Below are 19,289 nucleotides of genomic sequence, written 5' to 3'. Positions count from 1 at the left end.
GCCCTCCAGCCAGTTGGCGACCCATTTGACTATGGTCTATAACCATATGGACAATTCAAATGAATTTGTTGGTATGTGACCTTGATTTTTGTCTAGTCTAATGTGTCTAACACTTTTCTAAAGAAAATCTTAATTAGTTTTTAAAATTTTAAATTCATTTGTCTAAATCTTAAAACCTTAAAAAACAATCGAACAGGTAGGCAACCTGTTAAGGAAAAGGACTTTTCATTTAGGTTTCAGTTGAAGTTTTATAAGAGCACTTCTCTTGGTTCATCTGCAGTTAGGCTGTTCATCCATAACTATAGTTCAAGGCTGAATAGCAAAGATGCCAGAGTTTTGTACTCTGTTGTCTGGCTCAGCATAAAAAAGTTCTCTCAATAAGACCAACTTTTAAAAAAATGTTCCTAATAAACTCCATTCTAATTAATACCCACATGCTTATTTTATCCCCCATTTAAGTTGTATCTTGTCCTAAACCAGAACCAAGGGCCTTCTTAGGCAGTCATTTTGGGCAGCTCCTGGAGCTCTTAACACCTGGATTGTCCACACATTAACACCTACAGCTGGTGTTAAGCACTTGCTGTGGCTCAAAGTTATACCACTCCAAGGCAGGATTTTCTCTGATCTGTGTTATCCAGTTTGTGATAGATTAATTTGTGCTAGTTCAACTAAATCTGTTAAAAACGCTCTGTAGCTAAACTAATGCCAGTCTGTAAGTGAACAGGGTCTTGAATTTCTGAAACCCAATTCTATCTCACAAGACAATCTGAAAATCTTTTGGGCCTGTTTCTTTACTGCTTTTCAATCTATATAGTTATTGATCCACGTGCAAGAGTGAATGTGTAACACTATCATTGCAAACTGCTGGCATTTCTCAACCACTTTGTACAGGTTTCAAAGAGGATGCAAGTTGCTGCAAGATGCTAAAGCCTGAAAAAATCAGGCCTTCTCTAAGGAAGATATTTTGCTTATGCTTGTTTATAAATCCTTGCTCTCTCTTCCCTATGAAAAACAGGGCTCTTTAAGAATTTCACACTATGAGTCCAAAACATGAACCATTTCATAGCTGTATACAGACTTTTCTTTAAGTTATTTTTCCATGCATTTTAACTCATCTACACAGCATCTTGATGGCACTTAATGCTGTCTTTGTTGGTGCTCTGTCAGTATAATGTCCTGAAATCAGTTTTAATTCATCTTCAAATGGCACTTTCCCTTCTTCATGTTTAAAAAGCTCCTTCATTTTATTTCTCTCACATCTCTGTGAACAATCTCTTTTGCTTCATTCAGGCTCATAGTAACAAGGATCGAGCCAAGATATATTTGCCTTAGACCTGGCAAACAGGGGCCCATGTGGCCTACCTTTAGACTGGGGCAGGATGAAAGGGCAAGGAGGCCTCCTCACGGTTTGCTAACAACTCTGCTAATCCTCCCTTCGTTTAGAAACAATTAGAGAAGTCACCTGAAAGTGTCTACAGAGAAAGTTCTCTTGATGAGTTATGAGAAGCCGATCTAACTCCAACAGCCAATGCCAAAATTATGCTCTTGCTTACATACATTGGGGAAACACTGTTTAGTGGAGTTACTCAAGATTTATAATTGAATAATACAGGGTTTGCCCTTTAGCCTTAAAAGAGGAGCACTAATTTGTGCATGGTCAGTGGCACAGAGTAAAGCCAGATTTCCACAAGTGTAGTATATTTAAAAGGTATCTTGTTATACACACACACACATTTTACTTAATACATTCATTTTTATACAGTGTTTCATACGAAAAAATTCACCTTGATGCAGAGGGGCAATGAAAAGTCTCTACAGCACATACACCTATGTGCTCTTTTGAGGTCTTAAGCATCCTAATAGGCTATCCCCCTTACCAAGGACTAATTTCACACACTCTGAATAAATTGCTGGAGACAAAAAATGGGCAAGTGCAGCTTATAGGAGCAACTGTGCAGCAAAGCAAGAGGGAAACGTGAACCTTGTCTATAAACTACTTTGTGGACAATGTACTAAACTGGATTTTGCCTGTATGACTTGACTACGCATTGCAATACAAGGGCTTGCTCTTATATCCTACATGCAAGACTGTCACCTGAAGTCAAAGTAAGAGTTCTGACCACAAACCAATTAATTGCACAGTGAACCCTCCCTACACAAACCCTCTTTTATACTTCATCTAAGCAATATTATTCTATTTCTTTAAATACTGTTATGTGCAGTTGACAACCCCTGCATAGCTTTACACGTGCATTTCTGGGTTTGGCGTGTGTGAGCAGGACCCAGTGGGTGCTTGGGAGTGCCTGTGTTTGGACATACTTCCAGCAAGCCATGGACATATGCTACACATACCAACTAAATCAGTCTTTCATTGCAGCCACAGCTAATCCTGCGGCTGCAATGACACAATAACATTTGAGAGGAACTAGTACATGATGGAAAAAAACAGCTGACTGTGGCTCAATCCAGCCAAAGAAAAAAAATGCAACTAGGAAGAAAAGTTATGAGACAGGAGCTGGAGGGGATGCTACCCTCACTCGCTACCAAGGCCACCCACTTTCCAGTCAATGAAGGCAGCCTTACAGTCCTGAGCAGAAGCGAAATGGCCAAGGTCTGTTGCTTGGGCAGCGCAGATTTGGATCAGCTATAGCAGGGGTGATGTTTGGGCCAGCTTTGGTGGTGGTGGTGATGGCTGCTCTTCCTGCACACCCTCTAAGTGAATGCCCAGGGCTGGTGTCCTGATAGTCTGAGGCTGCTGTACTGGTTGCCCACCCTTTATTATGTTTCTGGTCCTGAGGCCTGCTAGGATTGAGCATAGGACACTTGGAGCAACAGCAACAGCTCCTATCATATTCGAATAGGCAGAAATTCACACTCTTCCTCTCAGGCAAGGATCCAGCCACTAGGATCCAGGCTTTTGTCACCCTCAGGTCAGGTATGGCACAGGCTGCCTTGGGCTAACCATGAAGGGTGATAGGGACTTTTGGATGGGATAGTATGCAGGAATCCACTTTAAATGAAAGAGAGAGCCCACCATACTGTGCTGTAGCAATTTCCAATTATCTCCATTCCCTGACAAATAGATAATTTCCCTTTGCAGTGATAACACCTGTAAGAGCCAAAGGTGAAATACAGCCAGGAAGCCACCGAGTCTTCTTAGGAGGTGGGCCTTCCAGTGAAATTCTTTCCTGCTAGCATGATGAAAATCTCATACGTGGCCAGTTTTAGAGCACAGTGAGGGAGCCATCAGTTTTGTGGTTGGGAGAATGACAGGGTCGTATCTTTCATCAAGTGGTTGGACCAAAATATTAACTAATAATGATTGAATCAGAAAATGGTGGGGAGGAATGAAGTGGGAAGCAGTGAAGGAGTACACTGCTATTCTTTGTGCCTGGCATGTAGATGCCATCATGAAGGGTAAGTTAGAAATGCAAGGATAAAAAAGCTTAACATTGACAGAAACAAAAGAAAGAGGAGAAAATAACAGGACTCCTGTGGGCATTGACTTGGTTTAAGGGAAAATGGCTGATGCAAGACAAATTTCTGTCCTCGTATATAATTTAGGGGATTGGATACATCTTTAAATGTTCAAGCTGTTATTAGATAAGGAGAAAGGACAGTCTCACAATGGAAGACACCAAAAGTTGACCTCAGCCAAAGAATACAATTTTGAAAACAGACATCAAAAGCTGAAATCACATGTAACAGCCTCATATGTCTATCTCATGCCATGAAACTGTTGTGTAAATAAAGATTTTTTAAAGTAATATTTAAAAAAAATGCTAATTAGAGTTGGTTATATTTTTTTGGTCACACCATTTTTCAACTTTTTCCCCCTCTTCAGTTAGATTCCCTCCTGTATTCAGTTGGGTAGGGCTATCCCTTCACACCATTGAGAGACTCTGGACTACAACAGGAGAAATGTTGCAGGTCAGAGCTGAGGAGACTTGGAAGCACCTGCCTCTGGTCCATAAGTCTGAGTCAAGGAGTGAGTGCCAGGAACTCCCTATGTTAAGTCTCAGCTCTAAAAATGACCCCTTCTGTGGCTCAACCATTTAATTCTTCCAGGCCTCCACTTTTCCATCCATAGAACTGCTTACTTACATCACAAATATACTGTTAGGATTCATTTATGTTTGTATAGTCACCTAACGATAAAGAGTACCATATAAACAGGTTTTTTGCACAAATGGAGCTATCAATTAAAATATAAAAAGAAATGGAATAACCTTTATTTTGGTCTTATAGCATTCTCAGACCAAGAATATACCATTATGGTTGCCCTTGAAGATACTTCACTATCCAGATTATATTTTAGTCAAGATTAATTTAAGTTGTCAGACATCAGGCAGAGTCCAAATGCAATTGTACACCTAACTCGCACACATATTGTGACTCAATGCATGTACAAATCAGGTATTCATGTGCACAGATGACCAACTGTGCGCACTGGTATGCTATTCAAGTAAAGCCACATGCTTTACTTTACAAAGCTGAAATGCTAAATGTGCCTGAAAATCTAGACCTGCATTACAACATTTCATTTAGGAAGAGAAGGTAGAAACTGACAATATTTTTTTACTTTTTGTAGTAAGAGAGTGTGTGCATTTTTCCTCATGGTATAAAAATTTTTAGTAAGTCCAGCATGTGAAATGTCTGTCAGACAGACTTTATTAAATTAAAAGATGAATGGGGAGATGGAACTACTGAGTCCATAATCATCAGTCTGCTTTTGACTTCTCTCCAGAACATGCAGTACCCAGGAAAAGAATGCAAACTGCAAATTAAACCTTCAATTAGCTTCAGCGACCTGACAGACTGGCCCAAGAAATACTGCTATGTTTAGCAGATTGGAAGAGTGATGTGTTCATTGCACTGAGGTGTGAAGGACCCAGCCCATCTCCCAGGGCACAGCTGGTGAACTGTACATAAGAGAGGGGAAACAAGCAAGGTGGAGTGGGGGAAGGATTGGCGAAAGGACCAGAGGTAAATTAGGCAACGTCTTGTGCCTCCTACCTCTTATACCTAGGCGGTTTTGGTTGCCACATCACCTGGAAAGGACTTTCTACTTGAGCAATGTTCTGTGGAGTGTTAGATAATGTCACTGGATTTAGGAGCGTGAATTAGGATCTCAAAGACTTCAAGTATCATCCGTCACTTAGCCTTACACACAGCCTTATTCCAACACAAGATACTGAGAAAGTTCTCATTTGTACTGAAGCTGTCATGGATATGACTAGCATTAAATAAGCAGCCATATATACCATAAGTGAAAGGCAACACTCCTTGGAAAGAAGACTATAACCTGCACACCCACGAGACACAAAGTACATTTGTCAACAAAGGGAGATTTTTGATGGTGAAAATTCAGTGAGCTTGGTCTCTTGGTATTTTTAATCACCTTCTCTCTGCAGAAAATAAAAATGGTTTTTTTTTGTAAATTTACATTCCCTAAATCTCTCTCTTCTTTTCTATTCTTATGCCTTCAGATCCTCTCAAGGGCTTCCCCTTCCACTGGGACTCTGTAGGAAAGGCACAAGACCTGGGATACAAAGAGGAAGGTGCAGAGCCGCTCCCAGCAGCAGGGGACTCCTCAATCTCACATAATGTTTTTTTTAGCAAGAAAACACTGTGTGTACTTTAATTAATACTGTTGGCTAATTACTTTTTACCTGAAGAGGTAAATGACTTCATAGATACAAATAGTGAAACAATGGTAGCTTTACTCTCAAACTTTCAAGAGAGTAAGCGGACAGTCTCAGGCCAGTCTCCTGCTGGCAGGGAAGAAAGGGCAATATCTATTTGTTCTTGTTTCATTTCCAAGAGTCACTCAGGGTACATACAGATGTTTGAGGAGGTTAGGGGGAGTTCAGACTGCATCAAAAGTGGCCACCCTATCTAACTTACTTAGCCCAGGTGTGGACCTTACACTTAGATTCCTAGTTATGTCCATCTAAGTGTGATCTAAATCCTGTACAGAAGTTCAAGACAGTTAGATCGGTCTAAAATCGGCCAACCTGATCTAAATTAAGTGTACTTCTGAGGTAGTCTGTCTTAGATCGGGTCTGGTGAGACTGACTAACTGAACTTCTGTGCAGTTCCCAGAACAGATCTGGGACTGGGAAAGCCCAGCCACTGGCCCCAGCCCTGGGACTCCACTTTTCCTACCTCCTCCACAACTGGCACTAGGCTATTTTTAGTCCCCCAGCCCCTCCACCACATGTACAACTCCTGCCCCTATGGACTGGACTAGCCAGGCTCCCTGAGCCCACCAAACTTCCTATCCCTCAAGCTGCTCCTGATGCCAGTTTTACCAGCATTCACTGGTGCTGGGACCCAAGGAAGTAAGTCAGAGTGGGGGGAGCAGTGGGCAAAATGCAGGGGAGGGTTAGATGCTGGAGGAGGTTGTTTGTGTGAGGTGGAGCAGGGGGCTAAAAATAGCCCTTGGTCCCAAGGGGTGGGGGAAAGAGCCCTCCCATCTCCCAAATAGCCCCTCTCCCATGGACTACGCTAGTCCCCCTGATTCCATCAAACCCTTCCAACTCTCTGTGGACCCCGCTTGCCCCCCAGCCTCTCAATCCCCCCTGCAGACCCCACTAGCCCCCCTGATCTCCCCACAGATCTCATTTGCCCCTGATTCCCTTGCTGACCCTGGTTGCCTCCCTCCCAATCCATCTGATCCCTCCCCAAGAGCCTGCTTGCCCCTAATCTTCCCAAGTCCCACCACTAGCCCCCACATCTTGACTTACCTTAGATTGGGCAGCCATTTTTAGCTCAAGCCAACCTCCCCCTAACCTCCCCAAATGTCTGTATGAGCCCTCAGATGCTCTGATCATGGCTACAAGTATAAGAAACTGGACAAACAGAGGTCCCAATTCCCAAATACAATCTGGCCCCTTTATGGTACTTGGTTCCTTGCTGGGAGTGGGATTCTCAGTTGGCAAGCCAATGCTGGCAGCAGGAATTCTTTCCCCAACCCAGAACAGGGGCCACGCTGGGGAAAAGGGGGTTGTGGAGGGGCAGAGGTGCAAGCTCTATACTAAACATTTTTGGAAGTATACAGCAACTTTTGGTTAAGAATTTCCCCTCTCTCTCTCTCAAACACACAAGATACTCACCCTTACCAACATAGCTATGCCAGCAAAACTATCCCCACAGAAGAACTGTCTTGCACCTTTCATTGCAAATGAGCCCTATGGAGCCTTTCACTGGGGAACCCCCTAACTGGGTCTGCTGCATGCGCAGACTGGTCTTAACAATTGAGAAGCCAACTCAGAGGTGGCTCTCTCTACCAAAGGATGCTTGGGCACAGGAGATAATCCATCCTAGGTAAAGCAGGAAGCATGCTGAAGCTGCACTGTTTGGAAGAAGGACTTTTAGGGACATTTTCTTTGTTTTGAATGTAAAAGAATGACTTACTTTTTTCAGCTGTCCGTAGTGTTTGTTCAGAAGAGCTTTGGTTAATTCTGTTGCACTGCTTCTCCCATGAACATGTGAAGGTGAAGACTTAAGAGCAATCACTGTAATATAAAAAAAATAATAATGGCCATATTTTCCTGTGTTATAAATAATGTTGCGACTAGCAACTAAAATGTGATTCTTCTTGTTCTGGTCCAGTGTTATAAATGTTCCTCCTTGCTCCCTTGTCTTGATAGTTCAACTCACTCTCTACATGGACTTTGAGAACCTTCAACACCAGCTCCAGTTTGAAAGCAGAGCTAGGTTAAGCTTAAGTTTTGTAAAATCTTACTAGACTGAAAGGCTCAGTCATTTCCTTCCATTGAAAAACCCACATAAGGGAACAAAAAATGCTTTTCTGGTGCATGGACAATTCAAGTCAATGGTGATTTTCAGTGGGAGGTCAGAGAAAATGATAGTAATTAGCAGCTGTGTGGAAAGGGCAGGGGGGCTGACCTTGGATCGCTCCAGATCTCAAGGTTCTGTGGAGAATCCTGACCCCACTTCATGCCCTGCTGCATGTTGTCACAGGAACTTAAAATGACAGCAAAACCAAAATAAGTGGCTGTGATATTACCGATCCTCTGGTCTACAGCTACGGAGCACTTCCCACTCCATTCCACTGAAAGAAATTGTACCGTGGGTATTAACACCACCGCAAGATCACAGGACAGTTATAGTGAGCTGTCCACTTAAAAGTGAAAGGGTTTCAGAGAGGCATGCCACTTGGAACCTTGCCACAAAAGTGATACAAAGTCAGCTGAAACTAATATTTCTTCCCAATCTCTGGCTTAACTTGTAAAACCATTACAGTATTTCTTGCTTTCTTCCTCAAGCCCTCTAGCCTCCCCTGCATGTTTCTCTGCCCATGTTTACTTAGTTAAAAGCCAAAGTATTGGAGATATATAGATATATAAATAAAATTCTCTCTCATTATTACACATGCAAAAAATAAACAAAATTTTATTTCATACGAAAGCTTTGGTTCTGATTTTCAAAAGGCCATGTGCATAATTGAACACAAAAATATGAATTGGCATAGTCGGCAACTAGTTGCAAAGCTGTTTTGGTAATCATGAATTCAATTTTTTAAAATAGATATAGGCACCCCCCCCCACCTATGTATGAAATGACCATGAGCATGCAAAAAAACTAAAAAAACCCCACAAAACCCTGAATAGAATGAAACTAAAAAAATATGACGTTTGAGTTGCATTTATTCTACTGTAGTCCATTAATTGTGCACTTTGGCTGCTAAAGCATTGGCCAGGAAGAAACTATGGGCTCTCAAGCATGAATTGTGTTGCTGAATTGTCTTATTGCAGTTCTGTTCCCTCTGAAATTGAGTTTACAGTTAAAAAAGGAAAATGTATTTCTACTGAGCTCAAGTCAGCATTCACCGATCTCAATAGACTTCAAACTCATGATTATGATGCTACAAGTCCTCAGGCTACCTGAAATTTTTTGTGATTGTGATGATGATGGTTCAAATTATTTGCATATTTTTTAAAGAATGAACCCAGAATAGTCCTTTAATACTATTACTAATATTATAATTTTCATATTATAATATTATTATAGTGTCACTCAGAGGTCCTAATAAAAGCAATGCCTCATTATAATACCAATATACCAAGCTATGGTCTAGATCTTCAGTTGGTATAGACTAAGACTGACTGAAGTCTATGGATTTATCCTGATTTCACATCAGCTGGATGGCTTGTTCTTGTGATTCAAGTTTTATAGTTTGAGGCTTGGACTCTACAAAAATATTGCCCCATAAAGGTGATGTATGATGGCAGAGCACATTGCTGTGGCCACAACACTAATCTCCTTTAGATCCCTGGAACTAGTCATGGCAAGTAAAGTTATATGCAAACGTATTTGCAGGATCATGTCCTGAATTAAGAGACAATGAATCAAATAAACGTAAAACAAATGGAGGGAGCAAAGAAGGAAGGGCAAGAGTAACTGTGAGAGGAACACATGATTCTATACACAGGCTATGTGCACAAATTGCATGTTTTGATGGATTGTTTTAAGAGGATACAAATAACTAATCTATATTAAATCAATTATTACAGTCTATTGAATGCATCCTCTTGTTTTTATGTTTTATTATGGGCATTAAAATTTGCAAATTAAATTAAATTTACTAAAGAGAAAGAGAGAGAGAGAACCATTAAAAACATTCTGATACAAAAAATGTGTAAGGAACTCAACTTTTTGATTTTACAGCCTGAAGTTTCTCTTTAAGCTGTATATTGTGACTGCCTTCTAGGATTAGTGTCCAAAAGTCTTCATAATCTTGCTGGTTCTTTAAGATTCCTTGTCTAATCAATTCATTCTGCAATCCTATAATCTTTAAAGAGAGAGAGAGAGAGAGAGAGAGAGAGAGGAAAAAAGGGAGAGAGGAAGTTAAATGAATAAAGAGTATATTATTTCAAGTTCCTTTTAGCTTTATATGACTTACTATTCTTATTATGTAATTACCAAATGCAGACTGAATCTTGCCATAGCTGACAGAATGCACGTGAACAAAGAAACTTTCTAATATGCCCACTCTACTGGAGAAATTGTATGTGCCCGAGATTTGTTCAGTGGCCCATATATAAGGTACTCTGGGACATAACATATTGTATTTTTAATATAGACTGAAGCCTGTTCACTTTCCAATGTCTTCTGAGCACATCTAGCACCTTACTGATAGGATGAATGCCTTACATATGCCTCTTTTCTTGCAGAGCACTCCTCCCTGGGGTTGTGGTGAATGCTCCACCACATTAGACAGTGTACCTTCCATCTGATTAGAACGTGCTACGGAGATACTCTGCCTTGGCGACTTGTGCAGAGGAAGAGGCTCTCTATACGCCCCCTCACCACCGGTGCCATGAGCAACATAGAGCACAAAGTAGGAAGCCCTGAAGCTTTGAATCTAAATACTATTCCTTTAGCACTGGACAATGTTTCCTTTAAACCTGTACAATTTCAGTGCCCTATAAAGGTGATGTATGATGTCAAGAGGAAACCTCACCTGTAAACTGTAGGAACACTTGCCCTCCAATTTTAAGAAGGAAGAAGGGAATGCATGTATGGAATGGAGGTAAAAGATGCATGCTGTGCAATTCTGGCATTTAGATTTACTTCTCTCTCAGAGGAGTAAAGAAAAGCTTCTCAGGAGTTCCCCAGTCACAGCAGGCTTTCAACGCTAATTCAGCTCTTACTGAACCAGTATGAGTAATCATTACCTATTTAATAATAAAGGCAGCATAACCATTTGAGAAGCATGTGAAAGGAAGTTATGGCTTCGGATTCCCCCCCACCCCCGCCCCAAACCAAGCAAGCAGAAAACACAGGACTAAACTGTGTATGCATCTAAAAGAAAGGATTACACCAACAAAAACTGCATGGTGGGGGGGAAGAATTGGGTCTTCCCCCCCCCCCACTTCTTCCTTCAGTCTTAACAGATAGTAGCCCTTGCATTTACACATGCAGTTCCATTACATCCTCCTCAGCCAATTAGACCAAGGTAAAAGAGCTACTGTCCATTCTAGTAGGCCATGGTAAAGTGCTGACCACAAACAAAGCAAGGACCACAAGGATAAAATGTATTACATTATGTGAAACCTCCCTCCACCACAATAAATCTATTCTACATCAGCGCTGACTGATATATACTCCCAAATCCTAAGACACCTAGAATGTTCTTACTGTATAGATAGTTCTACATTTATTCTACCACCAAGAAATTGATCCAATCCCTCGTGACTGTGCTCTGCTTCCACATATAAAAATCTCTCTCTATAGCTATATATAGATAGATATATATATAGACACACCAAAGTGAAAATCTGCATTTGAGAAAGAACAGTCAGATATGCAGATTAAGCTCAGCTCCTAAAGACAGACATAGATAAGATGCAGTTCTCAGGGGTCTGAGAGTTGCTGTTTAGGCTCTGTTTGTAATTCAGAAACAAAAAAATCCCTGTAAAAGAAGCAGATAACTCAGAAGTCCGTTCCCTAATAGACAAACATTTATGTAACAATATGGAGTGGCTAACTGGCATGCTTTTTTGGCAGTCTTAGCAGGGAGGCCAAGAACTGAATAGGAAAAGGGTTTGAAATACTGATCCATGAAAGGGAGAAAAATTGCCTGAAGGCAGACTGGTAGGCAGGATGGGAAAGCTCAAAATGCTGCAGTGTGTGGTATACTTGCCCTGTAAGTAGACTGGAGGAGTTTAATGCAAAAGACATTAATTCATTAAGATCAACCAAATCTGAGAGAAGGAGAAGACAATTTTAGATGAAGACAGAGATTTAGATAGACAAAATAAAAACATCATGCGTTCATTTAATGTATGTTCAAGCAGAGCTTGATGGCAGACACAATAGCTCCAGATTGCTAAAAATAAGACGCATTCATTAAAACATTTTACAAATAATTCAGGACCCCTAGTACGAGCAAATGTAATTCTTGCAGCATACCAGATAATTACTGGACTGCGGAATAGACTCGAGGTACTTAGCATCATGAGATAATCTGCAGCAGGGCACTTGACGTCCAGGCGTACACTTAAAAGCAAGATGAAATTTTGGTCAGTATTTTTTTCCAGTAGCTGGGAAACAAAGCACAAAACAAATGACAAGTAAACATTCAGCCACAGGAAGCCATTAACAACAGTGGGCACCAATTAGGACTCAGCAGGTATTCCTAACACCGCCTGGTGCTCTAGTCCTGCCTCAAATGCTTTGACATAACACTCTCAAACTTAGGCTTAGGAAACAACAGGCTGTTTCATTTACTCAGCAATTTGTAGCCACATATTCCTGCTGATAGGCCCATAAACCTGTTTGTAGTCTTTTTCTGTTTCCCTTCAACTTTGTGTCATTAGAAACTGCAATTACTGTCTGACCAAAGGAGGACACTTTTCAAGAAAGAAAATAAAATTAAGATACTGTGAGCCTTCTCTTTCTTGCCTCTTATTTCCAAATTCTCTTCTGGCAATAAATATAAAACACAATGGGCGACTTCAAGAAAATCTGCTCATGAAGAAAATACATGTTATGTCCCACTTTTCTCAACATAGGCATTTGGATTTTTTTAAATGAAAAAACAAAACAAAAACAAACAGAATTTTCAAACACACCATCTTGTAAAGGAAGGTGAGGAAACAGTATCCTTCTTAACATTTAGCCATGAACTTAAATAGTGATCATTTGCATAACAAATACATGTTTCCCCCAACTGAGAAAAAAGAAAGAGAGTGAAATAGCTGCCATTTTAAAAAGTTTGCATTAGTTAAATGATATTTTCCAATTATACAGCAAGGACTTTCAAGGAATTGCGCAAGCATTTTAAAAACCATTCATGAATTATACTTCACCCAGCATCCTCCTGATAGAGGCAAATACCACTTGCAAAGAGTACAGGATATAATAGATTTTTATTTTTGGGCCTCAAGTCTCCAGAATAAGGCAGGCTGAGAATTCCCAAAGCCACTGTGCCAATTTAAGTCAGGAGGAACAAACCCCCCTGGAGTTACACCACTGAAACATCAGTGGAAAATCAGAGTCCAGCTCATGAAACTAGGCTCCTCCTTCAGCACATCATGAGACATCCTGACCCTGAAAAGTGGGTAGAAGGAGTCAGTGGTTCCACTATTATACATAGATGCCAGGGGAAGTGCTTCAGCCATCGCTATGCCAGATGCAAGTTGATCAAACCATTGTTACCAGTGAAAATCTATCAATTCTTCAGATCTTGATCAACCTGTGATGTTTCTGATTAGCTACTTAGTATAGGGAGCTCCTACGACCTGTTTAAAAAAAAAAAAAACATCAAAAACTCTGTAAGTCTGATTTATCACAGATGGTTAAGTACAGTGCCTCTAACTGTTGGTCGTAGTAGGCTCAGAAGCTAAATTAGTGAAAAGTAACCATTGGTCTCAAAGGGGTCAAGCCTACAACAGGACTTCTGGTAGAACTTCAAAATGTCTTGGGTCTTGCGGTGAACACCCTGGTATGGATATATGGATGCATAGTAGATACATGCTCTTAGGGCTTCCCAGCACTTGGCAGCCAAGATCCCTGAAGGATCATTATCCTAGTACCTCAGAGTCCTGAAGTGTCTCATTAGTTCTGCTAATCCCATGGAATGTGGCTAGAATATATCAAAGGGATGAGATGCCACCAGCATGCACTGGTAATATGTTAGTGAAATCTTGACTCCACACTACTCCCTGGGCCACAGGGACACAAAAAATCAGCACTGCAATAGGAAGAACTTGGGGTTTTGGTTTTCAGAGTTTCACTGGTGTAATATGGAGGCTTCAGATAGTTTGGTAACTTTTATGTCTAGACAAAGAGCTGGGAAAGTTTTTGGAGGTGCAAAAGCTCATAGTGAACTGAAGTGCTATTTCAACACAAAGACCTTTACTGAAGAGACCTTGCCGTGTCAAGACTCCTGCCATACAGGAAGAGAGAAACTGTACTTGGAGTTTAAGATACCAAACCTCTCCAGGCATTGAAATTGAAGTCGCCTGAAAACACAGAGAGAAGATAGGGAAATCAAGGAGAGAAAGAGAGACACTGAGGAACCTGCTCATAGTCACAACAGAATCCATTGGTGGTAAGACACAGTTCTGTCCTGAAGACTGATCATCTTTCTTTAACTTGTATCTGGAATGGGCTAGGCTAGAGTACGGCATGATATGCTAGCAACTTCCTTAGAACTACTTAATTCTCTTGAGACCACTACTTCATTTCACCTAGCATTTTGCTGTCATTGTATTACCTCTGAGATTCTTTTTTTTATCCTCAGTGCTGACAGCTTTTTGGCTTCATTTATTATATTGTTTAATTACAAAATACCAGTATTTGTGTCCCTAGTAAAATTAATTTCTTATTGCTCTGAATATAAAAGGAAAGAAATGTTGAATTTAATAAAGTAACTTGAGTTATTTTTTCCTTTCCATGCTAGTACAGTATTTGTTTTATGTAGGATTATTTTGTGTTTACATAAAACAACACTGAACAGCAAAAATATTCAAACCAATAGGAAACCAAAAGTCTTCTCTCTCTGTGTCTCTTTAAATGTGGAAACAGCTTTATACCTCTACTATTACCTAATCATGTAGCCTTTAAATTAATACTCACTTTGGATCCAAGCCAGGTATTTACACTCAGGCAAAACTCCCATGGATGTCATTGGCGAATTGGCTACAACTTACACCCCTGTATTGGTGAATTAAAGGACTTCAGGTCTGTGCCCCTAAAAATGCACACTCTGTATTATACTCATTTTACATTCAGTACCCTGAAGAAAGCAAACACAGCCCTCAATGCCCTGGAACTCACACGTGCCATCAATTTCCTGAATATTTTACAGTAACCTTAAAAAAGACCCAGGATCTAGAACCAGACCAAGAAACAGCCTGGAAACAAATTGGGATTTTCCCTAGCATCTTTTACTAGCTTCTGATTCAGGACTTCTACTTCTGATTTTAACTATTTATAAAAGGCACAAAGCATCAGGTTTGTCTCAGATGTGGGTCTAACAGATGTACATTGAATGAACAAGAAAAAGGAAACTTGAAACCCTCTATTCAGTCACATTGCTGTGCCCAGTTAAAGCAGCCATGTCTCAATGAGTTAAAAAGATTAAGGATAGAAATCTGTATTGCTACAGCCTGGCCTACCTGTACTATCATACTTTAACCTCACTTTTAACCCGTCATGACAATACAGTTACTGATCCCAAAATGGTTAAGGAAATGAATAAATATTGTCTTGACAGCTCAGTACAGCCTAGCCCTGCCTTTTCATAGAGCTTTATGCTGCCCTCCAGTAATGCAGCAGACCTAGGCTGTAAGAGAGAGAAGAAGGTGGCATGTACACTCACATGCAGATCTGCAGCAGGATCCCCAGTGATCCTAGCCCAAGGGAGCCAGCAGGGCTGCGGATCAGCACCTAGCTTTTCCTGTGAACAGCAGAGGCAGACAGTGGCAAACACAGCTCCTTAAAATTTATGGCAGTTGGGGTACACATCTGCTCACAGATTACCCCCAGGCCGTCCCTGCAAAGGCTGTGGGACCTGTGTGAACAGAAGGGCAAGCCTCTTGCCTCCATACTCTCTTGAATTGTCTTCCCCAGCAGGGGAAGCATAAGCAGGAAAATCCCTGAAGCTCTCTGTCCTCCTCTTCTATATTTTTCCAAAGGATTGTAAAACATGGCTTACAATACGAGGAAAAATTTCTTGGCCTAAAATAAAAACAGTTGATATTATTAATGGGACATTGGAACAACTAATGGACTCTATGAATCAGTTGCAGAACGTAGGATTTAATACCGTTCCATTCTTGATGGAAGCACTTTTTAATACCATGGATGTAAGAGCTCTTGTTTTTAATGTTGCCTAATCTACACAGCAGGTACTTCAAAAGCATTGAAAGTAGCAAGGGCTGGGTGCCCACATCCGCAGCTCATTCTACGGAACCGCTGCCATCAGTGGTGTCAATAAGTACTTCTGAAGTCCTGAATCTGCAAAGCATTGACAAAATAATCTAACAACGATGTGCCAAAAAGTACTCATGAAGTCATTAATCCTTTAATCCGTGGATGCATTGCTTAACTCTGCATAATAAAAATGCTTCCAAAATTTCTGGTGAAAAATACCATTAATTTATACGTGAAGAAGATCTACCCATTTAACAAACTAACTGTCTTAACTCCACAAAGGCACTAACTGAACTGTGATCATTTTCATGATAACAAACCCTAAACATTTCATTCCATTTAAAAACTGAGAAAAATATGTATTTTGATTCTAAAATTCTATACGCTCAAGAATAGCAAATATTATTTCTTTCATCTAAACTGTAACATCCTTCCTCTACTCCATTTCCCTAAAATCCACTCTACCCTAAACCTTGCGTAAACTGAAGTTTAACTTTACAAACTTTTTTAATGAAGCATTATAATCTACAGAATACAGGAGTTTGCAATAGAAGGTTTGAGATGATTTACACTGTAATGTCTATCCAGAGGTATTTGTTATAACTCTTAGTTCACTTATATGCAGAAGAACTATATTTTCCATTACTTACTTTACTTGTTATTCGTTACTTGTTTTCATGTTAACCCAGTTAGCCTAAAAACATGTACATTTTTGCAATATAAAGATCTAGGTGTTTAGGAAATAATCATTCAACTATTAAATTTAAAGAACAGAAAAATTATCAGAGCTTCATTTTAGATATTGAGCCCTTAATGATACAGTCCTTGAGATTCACTTTAAAACCTTTCTTTGTCCAGGACTAGGTATGGGGGATCTATATTTTTCAGTCTACATATGGAGAAATGCACATACCAAACTCATTAACATGCAGTGGGATACAGTAATATGATGCCTTAAACACTGATGTGCAAATAAATCCCATAATAGTAAGTATTAGCATAGTTTTACAAATCTGAATGACAACTTAGTAATTGGATCCAGTGGCTTTCCACAGGATTTTAGGCACATTGGCACAAGGGTGTGGGATTAGCTTGCACTGAGGCTGCCCACACTGCTTTTGTTTGTGGACAAACAGAAGACACCAGGTTGTACAACTATCCATCTGACACTTTTCTCTGGCAATTCAATTCACTAAAACTCAAACAGTTTAAGAAAAATCAATCAGCCAACTAACCAACATTTATAAAACTGATAGGAAAAAAAACACTTTAAAAACACACAAGAAATTTACTTAAATTCTCTGGATGCTTATTTCTTATTGCATGAATACAATTGTAGTTTCTAACACTAAATTAAATTCTCATGAGCTATGAGATTTCAGTATTATTTCCTATAATTCTTTGGCTCCTCAATGGGACAGATGTACGTAGATTTTGCTGGTCACTATGCAAGAATGACACTTACAGAAATCCATCCAATTCCCTCCCCATTTGTGCCTTTCTAACCTGCCTACCATATACAATACACATGTCATCTGGGATGCAACGTCCAGTATAGCCAGGGTAAGACTCACTCCTTGCACCCCTATCCTGGTTTACACTGGCCCGCAGGTTCTCGTGAATCATCTAGATGACTTTAGGGGGCAGGACTGATTAAAAGTATAATTTTCAAGTGAGGTTTATAATGAGGGGATTTGGGGAATTCATTCTTTCATGGCTACCCAGCACCAGATTCAAACAACAACAAAGATCTAGAAATGACTGATTAGGCCTAAAGTCAGATAGGAATCTAAAGAAAGGAGAGGGAAATAAATTTAACATAGGTACAGGACACTGGAGAATCTGAACAGCATCCCTATCAGTTCTTAATGATAATGTTTCAGATATACTTTTTCATTTTTGATATTTCTATTATATTTTAATTGATTGGCCCAGATGCTTTAGTAAATGCAGTTTAAAACTGCTGAGAGCTTCAAACATAGCCAGATCAGACTAAGAAATAATCAAAGCAGATTCATCTATCACCAGTTATATAAACAAAGATTGAATGAATAAAAGAATACCTTCAGAGACAATCTTCACAGGAAAAAACGCCAGATTCGTTACAGATGAGTGCAGTGTAAATAGAGACAGAAAACAAGATAAACTGACAGAAAACTATTCGCAATGTTTTAAAACGTAATGTGAATTTAACAAGAGTTATTAACCTGCTTGAAAAGTGACTCTTTTCTGCTTTGCAAAGTTTCTTAATATTTCCTTGATAATCTGGTTTGAAAGACTGCTGTATTACTCTAAGTAGGGCTGGAGTGGATTGTAGATGTGATATTCCAGGGCATTTGCAAGATGTAAGGTTTGTTAAGCAGTATCTTGTATTGGAATAACTATATAGTTGAGAAAAACAGCTGATCTAGCAGCTCTCCCATGCATATAGTTTGTCCAATAAAAGATATTATCAAACAAACCTTGCTCCTTATACTTCCGGCAGACAGTCCTTGTGTATGACTTCACAACAATTACAAACCTTGCCTACAGGCAGACTTGCACTTTTTTACTTCAGCATGTATTTAAAATTGATTTAGCTACACTGGTGAAAATCTCTTTGTAGACACTCTCATTTTAGTATAAGAGAGCTAATAATCAATTTAAGCTAAATCTGTTGGTTACTAAGAGCCTAAATAGAAATAAGCCCTCTTTAAATTTAAATGAGTGTCTACTGGGGAATTTTCCCTGTATTAACTAAACATTTTAAAACCAATTTACATTAAACTAGCATAATTTTCCTGAGAAGATAAGCCATGAGACTCTCAGAAACAAAATTTACTATAATGGCTGAGACCATGAAATAAAGCTATTACAACAATATTTTTCTAAGAAAAATCATTTTCAACATCTATTTTTCTGTGATAAAGTAAACTAATATCCATTACTAAACAAATCACTATGTATTTGAGGCAGGAAAAAACCCCTAAAACATTTTACATTTTTTAGATAAATGTCTACTTTGAAAAAGTCAAATTTAGAATTTATAAATATAATGTTTAAAGAATGTCTTCTCTGTTGGGAACTATGTAGCTACGAACATAATTCAATGCAATAGTCCCTTGTTAAATATGGAAAAAAGCATTTCCTTTAGAAGAGGAAATTCTCTTAAGGAAGTTGTTTTAAGATAAATAAAAGTTCAGGATGAAGCCAGCAAAAGGTGTGAAGGATTTCTCTTTGATTTCCCAACTTGTGTATTTGGGCTGAGACACAGACTACATTTTATGCACATATTAATAGGATGCTAATAAGTCTACAACTCTTCTTTAACATGGACCTGTAGAGAGAACCAGATATGTGGCACCAGATATATTAGCCTTCGTAAACAGTTTTTTCTC

The 19,289-nt window shown here is 39.5% G+C and overlaps 1 protein-coding gene across 1 annotated transcript in view; it reads right to left on the bottom strand.

Moving 5' to 3' along the window:
• Positions 1-19,289, bottom strand: part of LOC109320050 — a 93,498-nt gene that overhangs the window by 35,547 nt on the left and 38,662 nt on the right. The window contains exons 5-7 of the mRNA XM_019549979.1: positions 11,944-12,030; positions 9,682-9,820; positions 7,420-7,520 (exon numbers count right to left, since the gene is read on the bottom strand). Coding sequence (XP_019405524.1) covers positions 7,420-7,520; positions 9,682-9,820; positions 11,944-12,030 — 327 coding nt within the window. The remainder of the gene's footprint in view (positions 1-7,419; positions 7,521-9,681; positions 9,821-11,943; positions 12,031-19,289) is intronic.

This window comes from Crocodylus porosus, unplaced genomic scaffold (assembly GCF_001723895.1).
Source record: "Crocodylus porosus isolate Cpor-Errol unplaced genomic scaffold, CroPor_comp1, whole genome shotgun sequence".
Lineage (NCBI taxonomy): Eukaryota > Metazoa > Chordata > Crocodylia > Crocodylidae > Crocodylus > Crocodylus porosus.
This window is presented reverse-complemented; position numbering and strand designations above follow the sequence as displayed.